This window comes from Pleurodeles waltl, chromosome 7, assembly GCF_031143425.1.
Source record: "Pleurodeles waltl isolate 20211129_DDA chromosome 7, aPleWal1.hap1.20221129, whole genome shotgun sequence".
Taxonomy (NCBI): domain Eukaryota; kingdom Metazoa; phylum Chordata; class Amphibia; order Caudata; family Salamandridae; genus Pleurodeles; species Pleurodeles waltl.
The window spans coordinates 784,330,826-784,347,525 of NC_090446.1; the positions used below are offsets into that span (position 1 = coordinate 784,330,826).

Sequence of the window (16,700 nt, forward strand, 5' to 3'; positions counted from 1 at the left end):
AACATTCTCCATCCAGGATTCGGACTCGGAGGTGGTCGATCCCGAAGAAACGCCGAAAACCGTGAGTAAGACGTCGAAACAAAAAACTCACGAAAAGACTGCCAAAGCCCAGGGGACGCCACCGCCAACAGGCCATGGCTTAACCCGAAAAGTAGGTGACCGTCCATCGGCACCGAAAAAGGGCGAGCTGGTGTCGGAAGTCATCAGACTCCGGTCGAGATACAGGCATGCAGCAATCTCGGGCCCGAGAGAGTGGCTCCGAAAAGATTCGGCACCGAGACAGCGGCACTGAAATTGGTTGGCACTGAGAGGGCACTGCGCCGAAAAGCAAAAAGATTTTGTCGGAGCCGAAAAAAGCAGCAGAAAAGGTTTTGGTGCCGAAACATCCGGCCTCCGAACCGAAAATTAGTTCCTATTCAGAGGAACAAGGACTGTCCTCTCAAATGAAGACACAGATTTGAAGAAGAATTACAGACAATAGAGCCAGATCACACGCAAAGGCGGCTCTTTATTAAGAAAGATACAGGGAAGATAAGCACTCTTCTCCCAATCAGAATGAAACGAAAACTTGCCTTCCAAGACAAGGACAAGGACAAACAGCCACAAGCAAAAGTGGCTAAACAAATAACACTACCACCATCCCCACATCACTCTCCACAACTATCACCGGTAGCCACTCCACCAATGATGCAATCCCCAACACATACGGGGATGAGTCAAGATGACCCTGACGCATGGGACCTTTACGACGCACCAGTGTCGGACAATAGTCCTCAATGCTATCCAGCAAGACCCTCGCCACCTGAGGATAGTACAGGCTACATTCAAGTAGTATCAAGGGCAGCAGCATTTCACAATGTCAGCCTTCACTCAGAACCCATTGAAGATGACTTCCTTTTTAATACACTGTCGTCTACGCACAGTCAATATCAAAGTCTGCCAATGTTGCCCGGAATGCTAAAACACTCCAAACAAGTGTTTGAAGAGCCTGTCAAAGGGAGAGCCATTACTCCAAGAGTAGATAAAAAATATAAACCGCCACCAGCAGACCCAGTGTACATCACACAACAGCTATCACCAGACTCTGTTGTAGTTGGAGTAGCGTGCAAAAGAGCCAACTCTCATACTTCAGGTGACGCGCCACCTCCAGATAAAGAGAGTAGAAAATTCGACGCGGCAGGCAAAAGGGTGGCGGCACAGGCAGCAAACCAGTGGCGTATTGCAAATTCGCAAGCTTTGCTAGCCAGATAGGATAGGGCCCATTGGGACGAGATGCAACACCTTATTGAACACTTGCCAAAGGAGTTTCAAAAAAGAGCGCAGCAAGTGGTCTAAGAGGGACAAAATATCTCCAATAATCAAATTCGATCAGCAATGGATGCTGCAGACACAGCTGCTAGAACTGTCAACACAGCAGTAACGATAAGGAGGCATGCATGGCTGCGTACATCAGGATTTAAACCAGAGATACAGCATGCTGTGCTGAATATGCCATTCAACGGACAGCAGTTGTTTGGGCCGGAGGTGGACACTGCAATTGAAAAACTTAGACACTGACACAGCCAAAGCCATGGGCGCGCTCTACTCCCCGCAGAGCAGAGGCACATTTCGAAAAACACAATTTCGAGGGGGGTTTCGTGGGCAAACCACAGAAGCCACAACCTCACAAACAAAGCCCACTTACCAGAGCCAGTATCAGCGGGGAGGTTTTAGGGGACAATATAGAGGAGGACAGTTTCAAAGAAACAGAGGAAAGTTCCAAAGTCCCAAAACTCCTCAAACCAAACAGTGACTTCAAGGTCACAAATCTCCAACACATAACACCTGTGGGGGGGAGACTAACCAAGTTTTACACACATTGGGAGGAAATAACAACAGACACTTGGGTCTTAGCAATTATCCAGCATGGTTATTGCATAGAATTTCTCAAACTCCCTCCAAACGTCCCACCGAAAACACACAATATGTCAAAACAACATATAGATCTTCTAGGACTAGAAGTTTAGGCATTGCTACAGAAAGAAGCAATAGAATTAGTACCAAAAGATCAATTAAACACAGGAGTTTACTCGCTGTACTTCCTGATACCCAAAAAGGACAAGAGCCTGAGAAAAAATACTAGATCTCTGAACATTAAATACCTACATCAAATCAGACCATTTTCACATGGTTACTCTACAAGACGTAATCCCACTGCTCAAACAACAAGACTACATGACAACACTAGACCTAAAGGATGCATATTTCCATATACCAATACATCCTTCACACAGAAAGTACCTAAGGTTTGTATTCCAAGGGATACATTACCAATTCAAAGTGTTGCCTTTCGGAATAACAACTGCGCCAAGAGTCTTTACAAAATGCCTGGCAGTAGTAGCTGCACATATCAAAAGGCAGCAAATACATGTGTTCCCATACCTAGACGATTGGTTAATCAAAACCAATACGCTAAAACGGTTTTCACAACACACAAAATGTCATAGAAACCCTACACAACCTAGGTTTCTCAATCAACTACGCAAAGTCACACCTGCAGCCGTGCCAAACACAGCAATACTTAGGAGCAACAATCAACACAGCAAAAGGGATTGCTACTCCAAGTCCACAAAGGGTACAAACATTTCACAATGTAATACAAACCTTGTATCCAAAACAAAAAGTACAAGTCAGAATAATACTGAAACTACTAGGCACGATGTCCTCTTGCATAGCCATTGTCCCAAATGCAAGGTTACACATGCAGCCCTTACAACAGTGCCTAGCATCACAATGGTCCCAAGCACAGGGTCAGCTTCTAGATCTGATGTTGATAGACCGCCAAACATACATCTCGCTTCAATGGTGGAACAGTATAAATTTAAAACAAGGGCGGCCTTTCCAAGACCCAGTGCCACAATACGTGATAACAACAGATGCTTCCATGACAGGGTGGGGAGCACACCTCAATCAACACAGCATCCAAGGACAATGGAACATACAGCAAAAACAGTTACACATAAATCACCTGGAACTGTTAGCGGTATTTCTAGCGCTGAAAGCATTTCAACCCATGATAACCCACAAATACATTCTTGTCAAAACAGACAACATGACAACAATGTACTACCTAAACAAACAAGGAGGGACACACTCAACACAGTTGTGTCTCCTAACACAGAAAATATGGCATTGGGCGATTCACAACCACATTCGCCTAATAGCACAATTTATTCCAGGAATTCAAAATCAGTTAGCAGACAATCTCTCACGGGATCACCAACAGATCCACGAATGGGAGATTCACCCACAAATACTGAACACTTACTTCCAAATTTGGGGAAGACCACAAATAGATCTATTTGCAACGAAGGAAAACTCAAAATGCCAAAACTTCGCATCCAGGTACCCACAAGATCAGTCTCTGGGCAATGCGTTATGGATGAGTTGGTCAGGGATATTTGCATACGCTTTTCCCCCTCTCCCACTCCTTCCATATCTAGTAAACAAATTGAGTCAAAACAAACTCAAACTCCTACTAATAGCACCAACTTGGGCAAGACAACCTTGGACTAGACCTCTCAGTAGTGCCTCGTGTCAAACTACCAAACAGACCAGATCTGTTAACCTAACACAAACAACAGATCAGACGCCCAAATCCAGCATCGCTGAATCTAGCAATTTGGCTCCTGAAGTCTTAGAATTCGGGCATCTAGACCTTACACAAGAATGTATAGAGGTCATAAAACAAGCTAGAAAACCAACCACAAGACATTGCTATGCAAATAAGTGGAAAAGATTTGTTTATTACTGCCATAATAATCACATTCAACCATTACACGCATCTGCTAAAGACATTGTAAGTTACCTACTACACTTACAAAAGTCAAAGTTAGCTTTTTCATCCATAAAAATACATCTCACCGCAATTTCAGCTTATCTGCAAATTACGCACTTAACTTCATTATTCAGGGTCCCAGTCATAAAAGCATTTATGGAGGGTCTGAAAAGAATTATCCCACCAAGAACACCACCAGTTCCTTTGTGGAATCTCAACATTGTATTAACACGACTTATGGGTCCACCTTTTGAACCCATGCACTCATGTGAGATACAGTACTTAACATGGAAAGTAGCATTTCTGATAGCTATCACATCTCTCAGAAGAGTAAGTGAAATACAAGCATTTACTATACAAGAACCATTTATTCAGATACATAAACATAAAGTAGTTCTACGAACAAATCCTTAATTCTTAACTAAGGTCATATCACCGTTCCATTTAAATCAAACAGTGGAACTCCCAGTATTCTTTCCAGAACCAGATTCTGTAGCTGAGAGAGCATTACATACATTAGACATTAAAAGGGCACTAATGTACTACATAGATAGAACAAAACAAATTCGCAAAACAAAACAATTGTTTGTTGCATTCCAAAAACCACATACAGGGAATCCAATATCCAAACAAGGCATTGCCAGATGGATAGTTAAATGTATTCAAACCTGTTATATAAAAGCAAAAAGAGAACTGCCTATTACACCAAAGGCACACTCGACTAGAAAGAAAGGTGCTACCATGGCCTTTCTAGGAAACATGCCAATGGCTGAAATCTGTAAGGCAGCCACATGGTCTACGCCTCATACATTTACCAAGCATTACTGCGTGGATGTGTTAACACAGCAAGCCACAGTAGGACAAGCAGTATTACGGACTTTATTTCAAACAACTTCAACTCCTACAGGCTGAACCACTGCTTTTGGGGAGATAACTACTTACTAGTCTATGCACAGCATGTGTATCTGCATCTACACATGCCATTGAACAGAAAATGTCACTTACCCAGTGTACATCTGTTCGTGGCATGAGACGCTGCAGATTCACATGCGCCTTCCCACCTCCCTGGGAGCCTGTAGCCGTTTTAATTTGAGAAAAAATTAGACTTGTAGATTTGTAAATATATCACTTTTAAACACATTATGTACATACATATTTACTCCATTGCATGGCCACTATTACTAGATGCACAACTCCTACCTTACCCTCTGCGGGGAAAACAATCTAAGATGGAGTCGACGTCCATGCACAATGGAGCCGAAAGGGGAGGAGTCACTCGATCTCGTGACTCGAAAAAGACTTCTTTGAAGAAAAACAACTTGTAACACTCTGAGCCCAACACTAGATGGCGGGAAATGCACAGCATGTGAATCTGCAGCATCTCATGCCACGAACAGATGTACACTGGGTAAGTGACATTTTCTATACACTGCATGGGCATTTCATTTCTTTACTATATATGTACATATACAGTTATACACATTACTTTTCCCTCCTGCGGGGAAAACAATCTAACAAAGGACTCGATGCCCATGCGCAGTATTACTGTGAGGAGTCACTTGATCCTGTGACGCCAAAACCTTCTTCAGGGAAAAAAAAAAACTTGTAACACTCCGAGCCCAACACTAGATGGCAGACTTACGCAAAGCCTGTGCATCTACAGCACTACATGCCACAAACAGATGTCTGCTGGATGAGTAACATTTTTTCATTTTGTCTGTCTTTAGCTCAGCAAAGCTTTGCTGTAACAATGGCTAAAGATTACCTTTCAGCATTCTTATTTACCTGATCATCCATCCCTCCTCAAGTCACTGTTTTTTGGAGGGGTGAGCTCTACATGGCTCTGCCAACTTTCTTTGTGGTTTTGCAGCTCCCTTCAAGCAGGTGCACAATTATCCTCTTTGCCTTCTTACCGTCAAAATAGCCTTCTGCATCACCATAAGATCAGTCAAGTGAGTAAACTGCAGGCGTTATCTGTGGTTCCTCTGTTCACTTGCTTCTTTCCAGATAAATTGGTCCAACAGACACAAGCGCCATTTCTGCTCAAGGTAGCCTCCACATAAGGCAGACCATCACCTTGCTGGCTTTCTTTGCTCCACCTCACCCCTCCAAGGAAGAACGACTTCATTGCATTAATCTTAAATTTGCGCCTAGCTTTTATGTGGACCGAACAAGGGATTAATAACAAAATAATCTACTTTTTTGCCTTTTTTCTGCTATGAGCTAATAAAAAAAAAAAAGCAGCCTCTAGAAGTCTTGCATGCTCATTTCACCTCTGCCAACCTCCACAAAGCATCTAGCAATTTCGCACTTGAGGGGGTCGTGCACACTGTCACCCTGGTCAGGTTCCACGGAAAGCCCAGTGGAACAACCCCCTGCAACGCCACCTGTCAAATCCCCTTTAGCAAACCCTTACCAGAGCACAGCCACCTGGTGGGAGGCATGACCTGACGATTCTTGACAGTTTGGCAGGCCATAGTATTGGATTTGTAGGTCCTGCAAATGATTCCTAAGGGCTGTGCCCCGCCTTCATTTCCACGCAAGTTGTATCTTCCACTGTCCCCACCAGTAGACTGAGAAGCATCTCTGTTTTGCGGCAGGAAATCCAAACCCTTTGGTCCAAAGGGGCTATCAGGAGGGTGCTTGTGCTAGAAGTAGGACATGGCTGTTTCTCCTGCTACATTATGGTACCCCAAAAAGTACTGAGACCTTTGTCTTATGGTGTTTTGTAATTTTTTTTAATTTTATTATTATTATTTTTTTATTAAATCTCTGCTCTTTCCCCCTACCTTGACTACTGGCTATGGAAGACAGGTTCACCCCTGCGAGGTAGTCAACCACCTCAGACTATGGCGGAGCCATTCTGGACATGGTGCAGTTTTGTGCATTTCCCCTGGGAAAGCAAGTCCAGAACATTCCGGCTATAATCCTAGTCTTTCAGCCGATTTCCTGGATTTTAGTGAGGTAGACTGAGAGGCTTCTGGAACTGACTGCATCCTGCAGGTCAAGCATGCCTCTTGGCATATGCGAGCTGTGCAGGGGGATCTGAAGACTGAGTGGGCCCAACATCATGAGGATCTCTCCGACCATGTTTCGATTTAGGAGGGGACTGCAAAAGATTTGCAGTGGCGGTTACTGTGTTGCATTTGGGTCAGTAGCTGGCAGACTCCTCTCCCTTCCCAGCCCAGAGCTGACGGTAATGACCGATGCATGGCTTCTAGGTTGGGGTGGCCTTCTGGGAGAGGTGGATATAAGAGGCCTCTGGTCCGGCTCCATAATCAGCCTTCTGAAGCTGAGGGCCATCAGCTTGGCATTGAAAGCCTTCCTTCCATCCATTAAGAGGACGGGTGCTGAGGAACAACTCTACTGCCATATGGTACTGCACCAAGAAGGGCAGGGTGGGGCCACGGACCCTGTGCCAGGAGGCCCTGCACCTTTGGAAGTGGCTGGACAACCAAGGAATATACCTGCTAGTGAACCTTCTGTCAGGATCATTGAATGCTATAGTGGATGAGCTCGGCCATTGGTGCATAGAGGATCACAAGTGCTAATTACGACTGAAGGTGATGCAAAGTGTCTTCCACAAATAGGGAGAACATTTGCTTGATATGTTTGCCATAGCGCAGAACATGCATTGTTATCACTTCTGCACAATGGGGTTTCCAAGACCTCTCTTGCTCAGATATGTATTCCACCTTGACGGAACTCAAAACTTCAGTATACCTTTCTGCCCGTAACACTGCTGCCCAAGTTCTTATGAAGATCAGGATCGATAAGACCCAAGTCGTCATAGTGCCTCCTGATTCTGCAGGGAGAGTATGGTATCCAGAACCGCTGGGCTTGAGCATCTGTCCCCAACTCGGCTGTCTCTCTGCAATAATCTGCTGTTGTAGCAGCATTCTGCACCCAAGTCATCACAATCTCCATCTTCATGCATGGAAATTGAGTGGTGACAGCTGAAGTCCTTCAACCTTCCTCCGGAGGCAATTGTCATCTTGATGCCCAGGCATCAATTAACAAAAAATTGTGAATGCCTGTCACTGGGACAAATTTGTGGCTTGGTGTAGGGCTTGGCAGACAGAACCGCCTCCAGGCAAAGTTATGACGTTTTCTTTGTTTTATCCTTAGCCCAGCAGGTGTTTGTTCTGGGCACAGTTCGAGGGAACTTTTTGGCTGACTGGTGTCAGATCACCCCTATAAGATTTTGGTTGTTAGTGCTTTTTGAAAGGTTTATATTTCCACCCTTCCCCTTTGTCATGCCACAGTGGGACGTTAAAATTAGTCCTCATGTTCCTTATGTGTATTCCACTTGGGAGACACTTCACACCTGTTCCTTGCGGCTCCTCACTCTAAAGACTGTTCCTCATTGCCTTAACATTCCTGTTGCATATGAGTAAACTCCAAGCTCTGTGTCAAACCGCCATGCACCACCTTTTTCCTAAACAAGCTGGTTTGCGGACACTGGCATCCTTGCCTCAAGTTGCAACGCTGCCAGTGATCTATACTCTGCATCACCCCAGTAAGGAGGAAAAGAGACTCAATTGCACCCCAAGAGAGCACGTACCAAAGAACACCAGTTGAACAGCCAGCTCTTTGTATGGTTTCTCAGGAGCAAACAACTGCAAGGCTGTGCAGAAGAGCTGTGACGGGGGTAAGTGTTTGAAAAGTTTCAACACTCTGTGGCCATGCAGAAGAGCATCATCTCCTGCTTGATTGTACGGTCCATTAAGATCTGCTATGCTATGGCTAAAATGTAGCATCCAGAATGAAAGCTTGTGCATTCTACCAGGGTCAAAGCTGCTACCACTGCATTGGCACACAGAGTCCCTTTCCTGGACATTTGGCAGGCAGCTACATGATAATATTTCTGTACATTTACGAAGCATTATTGTCTGGAAAGTCAAGTTCACTGATAGGGGTATTTTGCCTGATCATTCGTGCAAGACTTTCTGGTTGGAGGCTATTCACAGATACACCTCGAAATAGATTCTGCTTTGGTATCCATTCAAAAGGTGAGGAGTCTGCAATTATAAGACTTACAACAAGGACAAGTTTCTAACCTTCGGTAAAACTTTTTCTGGTAGTGACTTTTGCTGCAGATTGCTCACCAACTCTCCTGTCTTCCCCTTTCTGAGATTGGATTATATCCATTAATAAGAGTTCAAGTCCAGGAATCTGCACACTTTCTAGTTTGATTTTGGGGCTCTGTGGCTGGTGAGGCAAACTCTCTTGAAAGCAATTGATTTCAGCATGCATAAGAGTGCCTAGATAGGCTCCATACATCATTTTCACAGCAAACCAGCAGCGGTGCAGAGCTGCACAGCGCCCCCTATCAATATGCAGATGTACTACAGAAAAGGTTCCAAATCCAGTTTCCTGCCTGGGGAGTATTCCAAAGGTGAGGAATCTGTGGCCAGGTAATCTGTATTCTGAAAGAGCATTACCAAAGTTAAGTAGCTTGTTTGTTCGGGCAAAGTGTTGGAGTTGCCCTTTCTGAGGGTACTGTCACTGGCAAGTATCATGGTGATGACTGCCACAGAGACAAAACACTTCCCAGCCATCTGTCCCCCCTAAAGTGAGGCAGCAGCCCAAGAGAAAATTAGCTTTTTTGTAGCAGACCAGAAGATACTACTAACGTTTCCCTCAACCCCCGCCACTCCCCAAACACAAAAATTGCATCCAAGTTGATGTCTTGAATTGCCACCTGTAATACAGACTAGTTGTAGGCCAAACATTTGGATCTTATGCTGTTTGTTTTGTCTTTGGCCCAACAAGGGCTTGAAGTGTGGGCACTGGTAAAGCTTATTTGTCAGCCCATTTGGCCTTTTTTCTTTTACTGGAACAGCTGCCCTTGTTTGTCACCTGTTGCTATGCAGTTTCTTAAAGGGCACCTTCATAAGTTTCCACCCCTTTGCGATGATACAGTTGGATGTTAATTTGGTGATTCATTCTCATATGTGCACCTCTTTTGTGCCGATGCACAGCTGCCCTTTACATCTCCTGACTCTGAAGGTTGTAACTCTTTTTCTGATGAATACTTTTACCTGCAGAGTCCTTACCTTTTCAGAATCTTAGCTCACAAGTCTGTTTCCAAGAAATTCTACCATAGCTTTCCATATCAGTAGGGGCATTGGCTCCACGTCAACGCAGTATGCAGCACCTGACATCAGTGGGGTCATAAAGCGCAGCTGTCGGAATGCTGGCTTTTAAAAAATATCTTGTATGTCATCTAATCATTCAGGCGCTCTCCTCAGTCTCCTCGGGAGTCAACATTTTCTTCAAATATATACGAAAATTCAGGTGCAGTTTCCTCATGTCAACAGACAAGTGGTCCAACTATAAACTATGTAGAAACTGCAATAGCGATCACAGATCCCTGTGACATCTGCCTCTGGTGCCTGGGATCCAACCACAATACAAAGGCCTGTGAATCATGCTGTATGCATCCAAATGGGATTAAAGAAATAGGCCAGAACACAAGACGAACAGCAGGGTGTCTCAAATCATCGTAGAGATAAAAGTCACTGGAGTCGCTGCTTTTGTCAAAGTCTCTACTTGCCCAGCTTCACTACATCTGGTGATAGACCAGGAACCAATGTACCTCATGGAGGCTAAGGCACCTGTAGTTCCCTCTGACCCAGTGGTGCTTCTGAAGTCACTACCGTCCGAGGCCCCAGACTAGTCAGACTTACCCTGAGTTGCCGCCTCCTGGGACCGATCGCTTCAATGTTCCTGACCATGTTCTACTTCAGCAGGTTCCTAATCCTCTCTGAAGCGCCAGCTGGCCCTATGGATCAAATGATATTCTCAGATGGAGGCTGCTGGCATCATACAACATGGCTCCCTTCACACCCTTTCTACCCTTGCCCCAATGTCCTGGTCAATGAGTCTGGTGCTACCCCAGAATTTGGAATCAATGCATTGGATAACACCACCTCCACTGAACAGCCCAACTTCAGCACTGGACCCAAATACCTCTCTGGTGCTATAAATTGCCACTCAAACTCACTTTCTTCCATTAGTCATGCCCAGTCGCCCCCCCAATTCAAACCTCCTTAGATCCTGCTTTTTAGTCTCTCATACATCAGCATCATTACTTCCTTTCAGAGAGGTGTTAACTGAGCCTATCCTAGCAATCTTGAAAAACCCAACCACACCTACTGAGCCATAGCCTGGCTCTGCAAGCCAACACTAGAAGATCCTGCTTTCCTCTTTCCTTAGCAGTCCACGGAGATCTAGCAGTGCAAGCTTCCTGCGACCTGAACTGAAATCTGATGCCTTTCCCACTACACCTTCTGACAGGGAGACCAAAAAGCTAGAACATTTTGCAAAGAAAATGTTTTCAACCGAAAGCATGTCTCTAAAGTCTCTTAATGCCTCCTGTCTCTTTGGCTGATACATCCATGCACTCTGGGACTCAACACAAGCCATGATTCCAAACCTGCTCAATGTTCTGCTGAGCCATTTAATTGGCCTGGTAGGAGATGGCCAGGCCACAGCAAAACAAGTCATACAGTCAGGCCTAGACACAGCTGACTTATTTGCTAGGGCCATAGGGGACATCATTTTCTCTCTGCTGCCATGCCTGACTACGTATTTCTGGTTTCTGCCAGGATGTACAAACCATTTTGATGGACCTCCCATTTGGCTCCTGTCTCTTCAGTGCCAAAGCCAGCTTTGTATTAATGGTTCAAGAATAGCAGGCCCACAGTCAGGTCTTTGTCTTCATACCCAAGCCAGAGGCTGCTAACAAACTTTAGCAGGGGCTTCTCCTTTCTCAGCCATCGGCGATATGCCCAGCAGCAACACCATGCAAACCTCCTCTACAAACAGTTTAGAGGATGGGGCAAAGAAGGATCACATGCCTACCCCTTGTCCTTCCCTCCTCTTTTTCCCAGCCACTGCCGTGAAGCAGCCTTTGTTTCCCATTGTCTGAATACCCACAGCCAGCTTCAAGACAGAAATCCTCCTTTCCACATATTTGGAGGACCATCACTTTAGCTTTGGATCTTGCAGATTGTAGAAAGGAGGTGTATGACGGACACTTCCAAGAGCACCTGCCCATCCCTCGCCTGTTACTGTCTCTCCTGCCAGGCCATCTGAGTGTCCTACAGCAAGAATTTCAGACCTTACGCCAAAGTTGTTAAGTTACAGTTAAGTTATTTCCAGAACAGGATCAGGGCCTGGGATTATGCTACTGGTGTTTCCTAGTCCAAGCCTAGCTCTCCGGGTTCTGAACTGGTACCTCAAAAAGGAAAAGTTCAAAATCTTGTCTGTAGCTTAGTTTCTGTTAGTGCTGGAATGGGAAGACTGGATGGTGTCCGTCAACATACAGTATGCCTACTTCCACATCCCTTTCCTATCGTCGCACAGGAAGTGCCTACGCTTTAATGCCAGATCCGACCAATGCCAGTTTTCAGTTCTTCCATTTGACCTCACTTTTACCCCTTGAGTCATTACAGTGGGTGTGGCCCATTTCAGCCTGCAAGGAATCCAAGGATTTCTTTACCTGGACAACTGGCTCCTAAAAGTCAGTTTGCCAAAGGTGGGGTGTCACAATTTTGCACACGACAGCCGAGTTGCTGATCTATCTGGGCTTTTCTGTCAACAAGCCCCATCTAACCTGGTGCCCTTGCAATGCATCCTGTTCATAGGAGCATTACTAGACACCACAGCAAATTGAGCTATCCCTCGGGCTATGATGTTTCACTATGGAGCAACCATTCCATTCCTGGCTGTTTTACACCTGCTCAGTCTGCTAGCCTCCTGCATCATGTTGGTCACCCACACAGCTGGCACATGAGTGGTCACCAATTGTCTCTACTGGCAGTAGTTCCAACACAGTGGAGATCTTCAGGCTTGTATCAAAATCTCCATGGGCATTGCGGCAGATGTACAGTGGTGGAGTGTGGATGAAAATCTTTCAAAGCGGTCTTCCCTCAGTTCCACCCCTCGCCCCGGTGATCAGATGCCTCTGGTCTCCAGAAGAACAGGGCAGGGAGGGGGCGACACCTTTTTTTTTTTTTTTCATTTCTCTACAAAACACTTTCAGGCAAAAATAAATTAAACCTTAGATTATCCCTGTCTCATTTACCTGAATTTAACTAAATGTCTAACCCTTTTACAGTGTTCGCCTTTGCTAACAAGACTGAACAACATGGTCATTGCACCCAGCGTAGAAACACTTCCCATGCAGGATCAAAACAGACAACACGCTTCCAACCATACTCCCATGTAGGCATATACTTGAGTGCCCCACTTAGAGGGGTATTACGTGCTTTATAAAAGTTGTAATAAAATACAATCACAGTTTGAAAGGTTTCAGAACCGATTGTTGCCATCTCATGAAAAAGGCATACAATTTACCCATGGCCAGCAACACCATGTTCAGAACATCTGTGCCCTGAGTAGGAGGCATGCTTTTAACTTAAAATGCCTAAGCGATTAGTGAAGCCATACTGGGTATAACCCACAGCTCATTGAATAAAACATTACCACCCAGCATATTGTTTAGCTCCATCACAATACCACCATTAAATAAGTCTGACCCTTTTCTGCATTGGATAATCACTTGAATATCACACTAGACCACCAGCAATAATGATAGGCCTTGCGAACGGCAGACGGATCCATACATATAACACTAACCTAACATGGTTTAGTGGCTCATTTGGACTGTGAGCCTAATAGTCCCTTTATTGTTGTTCCTCTGCTACGACATTTAAATCCTGCAGTCCATTGCTGTTGGCTTGAAATATTGTTGGTATCGCTGGTTAATCTAGATTACAACATCTGCTAAAATGGATTCACACAACATCCAACGAATGCTGTGCTACACTAAGTTATTGTTTCCTTTGTGGGCTGTGTTCCTTATGCCATTTACTTTTATGCAGGCAAAAAGGTTTCGTTTTCCCTGTATTTTTGAATTGTCAATTGGGGAGTTGATTTTGCCTTCCATTGCTCATAAACATTGTGTTCTGTACTGCAAGGGAGCCATATTTACCACCCATATCCGTTTGGCCCACGCTAAAGTAAGTGTAGCTATTTTGAGTAGTATTGGAATTGTCCATAGAACAGCAGACTAGCAGGAGTGGATTACAGCATTTTTCCCATGATCAGTTGAATGGTGGATGAAGTTGTCAAGACACTTGTTTACTCATTATCTCCTTGGCCTCCAGAGTTGTAACCTTTGAGCATGCAAGAGAGCATTATTGGTGGGCATCATATCTGCCTACTAGTGATTAAGCTTCACCTGCTGTACACGTCATGATATGAATAGTGTTCTATAATGATACAGTGGTCCCTCAAGTACTCTTTGTTCGCAAAGCTGTTTTTTTCCTCCTGTTTTTTGCCAACCATTGTGAGAAGTACAGTGGTTCTTAAGATGTGTAGAGAAGACCATTTTTTTTTTTCTTGTACCGAGATAGTCCCATCTTTTGACGCGCATTGTCATTTAAGAAGGTCCTAACACCAAGATTTCAGATTGAAGGCCTTGTGCTGACCTGTTGTCGACTTCATTTGTCTAAAATTTACATTCATGATTTCGGGCCAGTGCTGCATCAGTCACTTACCAAATGTGTGCTTTTGTTTAGGGTGGCCTGCAAAGCAACTACTTGGGTTTCTCAAAAGTGCGATGTGGTGAGCACCAGGCTTAGCCTAGATGCTCAGTTCTGCTAAATCGTGCTAAAGGATCTTTGGTTGCACTCTAAGAGTATTGTCCTAGTAATATTGCACCAAAAGAGAATTCTACATTTCAAGTTGAACAGAACTCTTTCTTCAAGCGAAAAACCTGTTCATGCATAGGGCTGCTTTTGAATACCATCCTTGTAGATGGAGAGAACAAAAGACAGACAAGAAGAAAGGCTGAGCAGGTTTAATTGTGTTGTAGTTCTTTTTGTTTTTGTGATTGTTTACACTGCTACCAAAGGGATTTCAATTTTTAGCAGGATAGAAATTCCAATTTAGCAGGAGCTACTAGAAATACAAATGTCACTGCAGTAACTTGCTCTTTCTCTGCAGCAGTGTTAGGTATGCTAAGTTGGGGTGACAGAAAGATGTTGAAGTTAGACCTAATTTGGTTGCATATTAAGCACATTTTTCTATTTTTGTTTTTTTTTACAGGTATAACAGAATAGCTCGGGAATGGACTCAGAAATATGCGATGTAATAAAAATATATTGGATAACCTCTACAAATAAAGTTGGGGGAACTCTGAAAGAGAAAATCCTTTTGATTTCCATTTGACTGCTTTCTATGAGCCCACGCCTCATCTTCCCCTGTGCACATGTTTACCCGATACAGCAGTGCTGCGTGTTGTAAATACGTGGGAAAACACAATGAAATACTGTTTCCACCAGTATCACCATTGAATCCTTGCAAAAGACTTGTGTGAAAAGCCAGTTCTTCTGTCATAATATAGTTGTGAGAATAAAAGCATTCCTTGACAATTTAAAGTGGGATAAAAATAAAACCTTAGGGTTTCATGTGCTCCTGGGGACGCATCCATGGACTGGCGGGAGGATTTTTTTTTTTAATGGAATTCTTTTAAACTCATAACCGTTATGAAAAACCAGTGAAGAACTTCCAGCTGTTTCTGTATTAATTTTATTCTTACGGACCTACCAGTAAGGTGAATGTTAAGACCAAGAAGAACCCTTTACCTACATCCTGTGTTTTAAGGTCTAAGTTTAATGGTCAAAATTTGTATGGATTGGAGCTATAGGTACATCAAGTGATGTTGATTAGTTTCAACTCTTCTCTTCCCATACATTTTGGGTTTGTATGTGGTCTCAGTTAATACATACCTAATAGCTCTTATGTTTCCTATGTTTTTTTTAACTACTTAGGTCTACTTGGATGTAAGGGTAAAAAGGCATATGACAGAAAATTTGTGTATATTTAAAAACCCATTGGCTCCCTTGGAGCTTGTACGTTCAAAAACGATTAATCTGTGTAATAAACTGATTACTACGGTCATTACATATAACTTTGTGAGAAATATTTTCATTATTTGGAACATGTTAGGCAAATATGGATTTCTCTGGACCATGACTGCTTTGTTTATTTAGTTGCAAGTGGGATTAAAAGGCTGTTAATTTACATAATGCTAAAACCCCTTTTTCACTGGCAGGTTTTAGATTAGTCCTTAGTGCGAAGGTACGTAATTTCTTGTCATTTAACAAAAGAATCTGCTGACTGTTCCTTACACAAACACACCTTTTTCCCCAAGAGTAGTTGTCTTCAAATACAAGCAGTGTCTAAATCATGTTTCCTGGTTGGAGCACCATGGGTTCTGTTACGTAAATGTTATGGGAACTGCCACAGTACCTTAATTTCAATTGTGTATAGTCCTCATAAAGGCTAAGGTAAGTCTCACTTAAATGTCTATTTTGTGAGGAGGGGGCTTGAAGTTTTGCAGCACACTTATCTTTATAATCCCCTTACCTTTATTGTGAACTTGACTCTGAGAACAGACAATTAGTATGGAGCGGACTCCATTGCCGATCAAGTTTAGTTTAGGCCTGCATAGTCCAGCCTCAAAATGTTATTGTGTACATCCTGTGGTCAAGCTATTGGCAAAGCAGTACATCTTTGGACGGAAAGAGAAAACACGAGTTTGTCATTGACAAGGAAACCAGCACAACCAAGGATGGTCATTTCCTTGCAAGTAGGTTTGTACAAATGAATAGGACGCATTTCATTTTATTTATTTTTTGTAGTTGAGACACATGCACATTCACGTACTGGAATGGGATATCCCTGGTCATGTAAAAATGTTTGGTCCAGAATTATTTGAACTTGCTACTTAGGAATACTTTGCCAGACAATGTTCAGCAGAGGTACTGAACATGTCCAAGTTTTACAGCCCCATTCCACGATTTCA

The 16,700-nt window shown here is 43.7% G+C and overlaps 1 protein-coding gene across 1 annotated transcript in view; it reads left to right on the plus strand.

Moving 5' to 3' along the window:
* The window catches only part of UBE2D2 (ubiquitin conjugating enzyme E2 D2), a 131,728-nt gene extending 115,925 nt beyond the window's left edge, over positions 1-15,803 (plus strand). Inside the window, exon 7 of the mRNA XM_069199300.1 lies at positions 14,939-15,803. Within this exon, the coding sequence (XP_069055401.1) occupies positions 14,939-14,984 (46 nt within the window). The 3' untranslated portion in view covers positions 14,985-15,803. The remainder of the gene's footprint in view (positions 1-14,938) is intronic.
* The last annotated feature ends 897 nt before the right edge of the window (positions 15,804-16,700 follow it).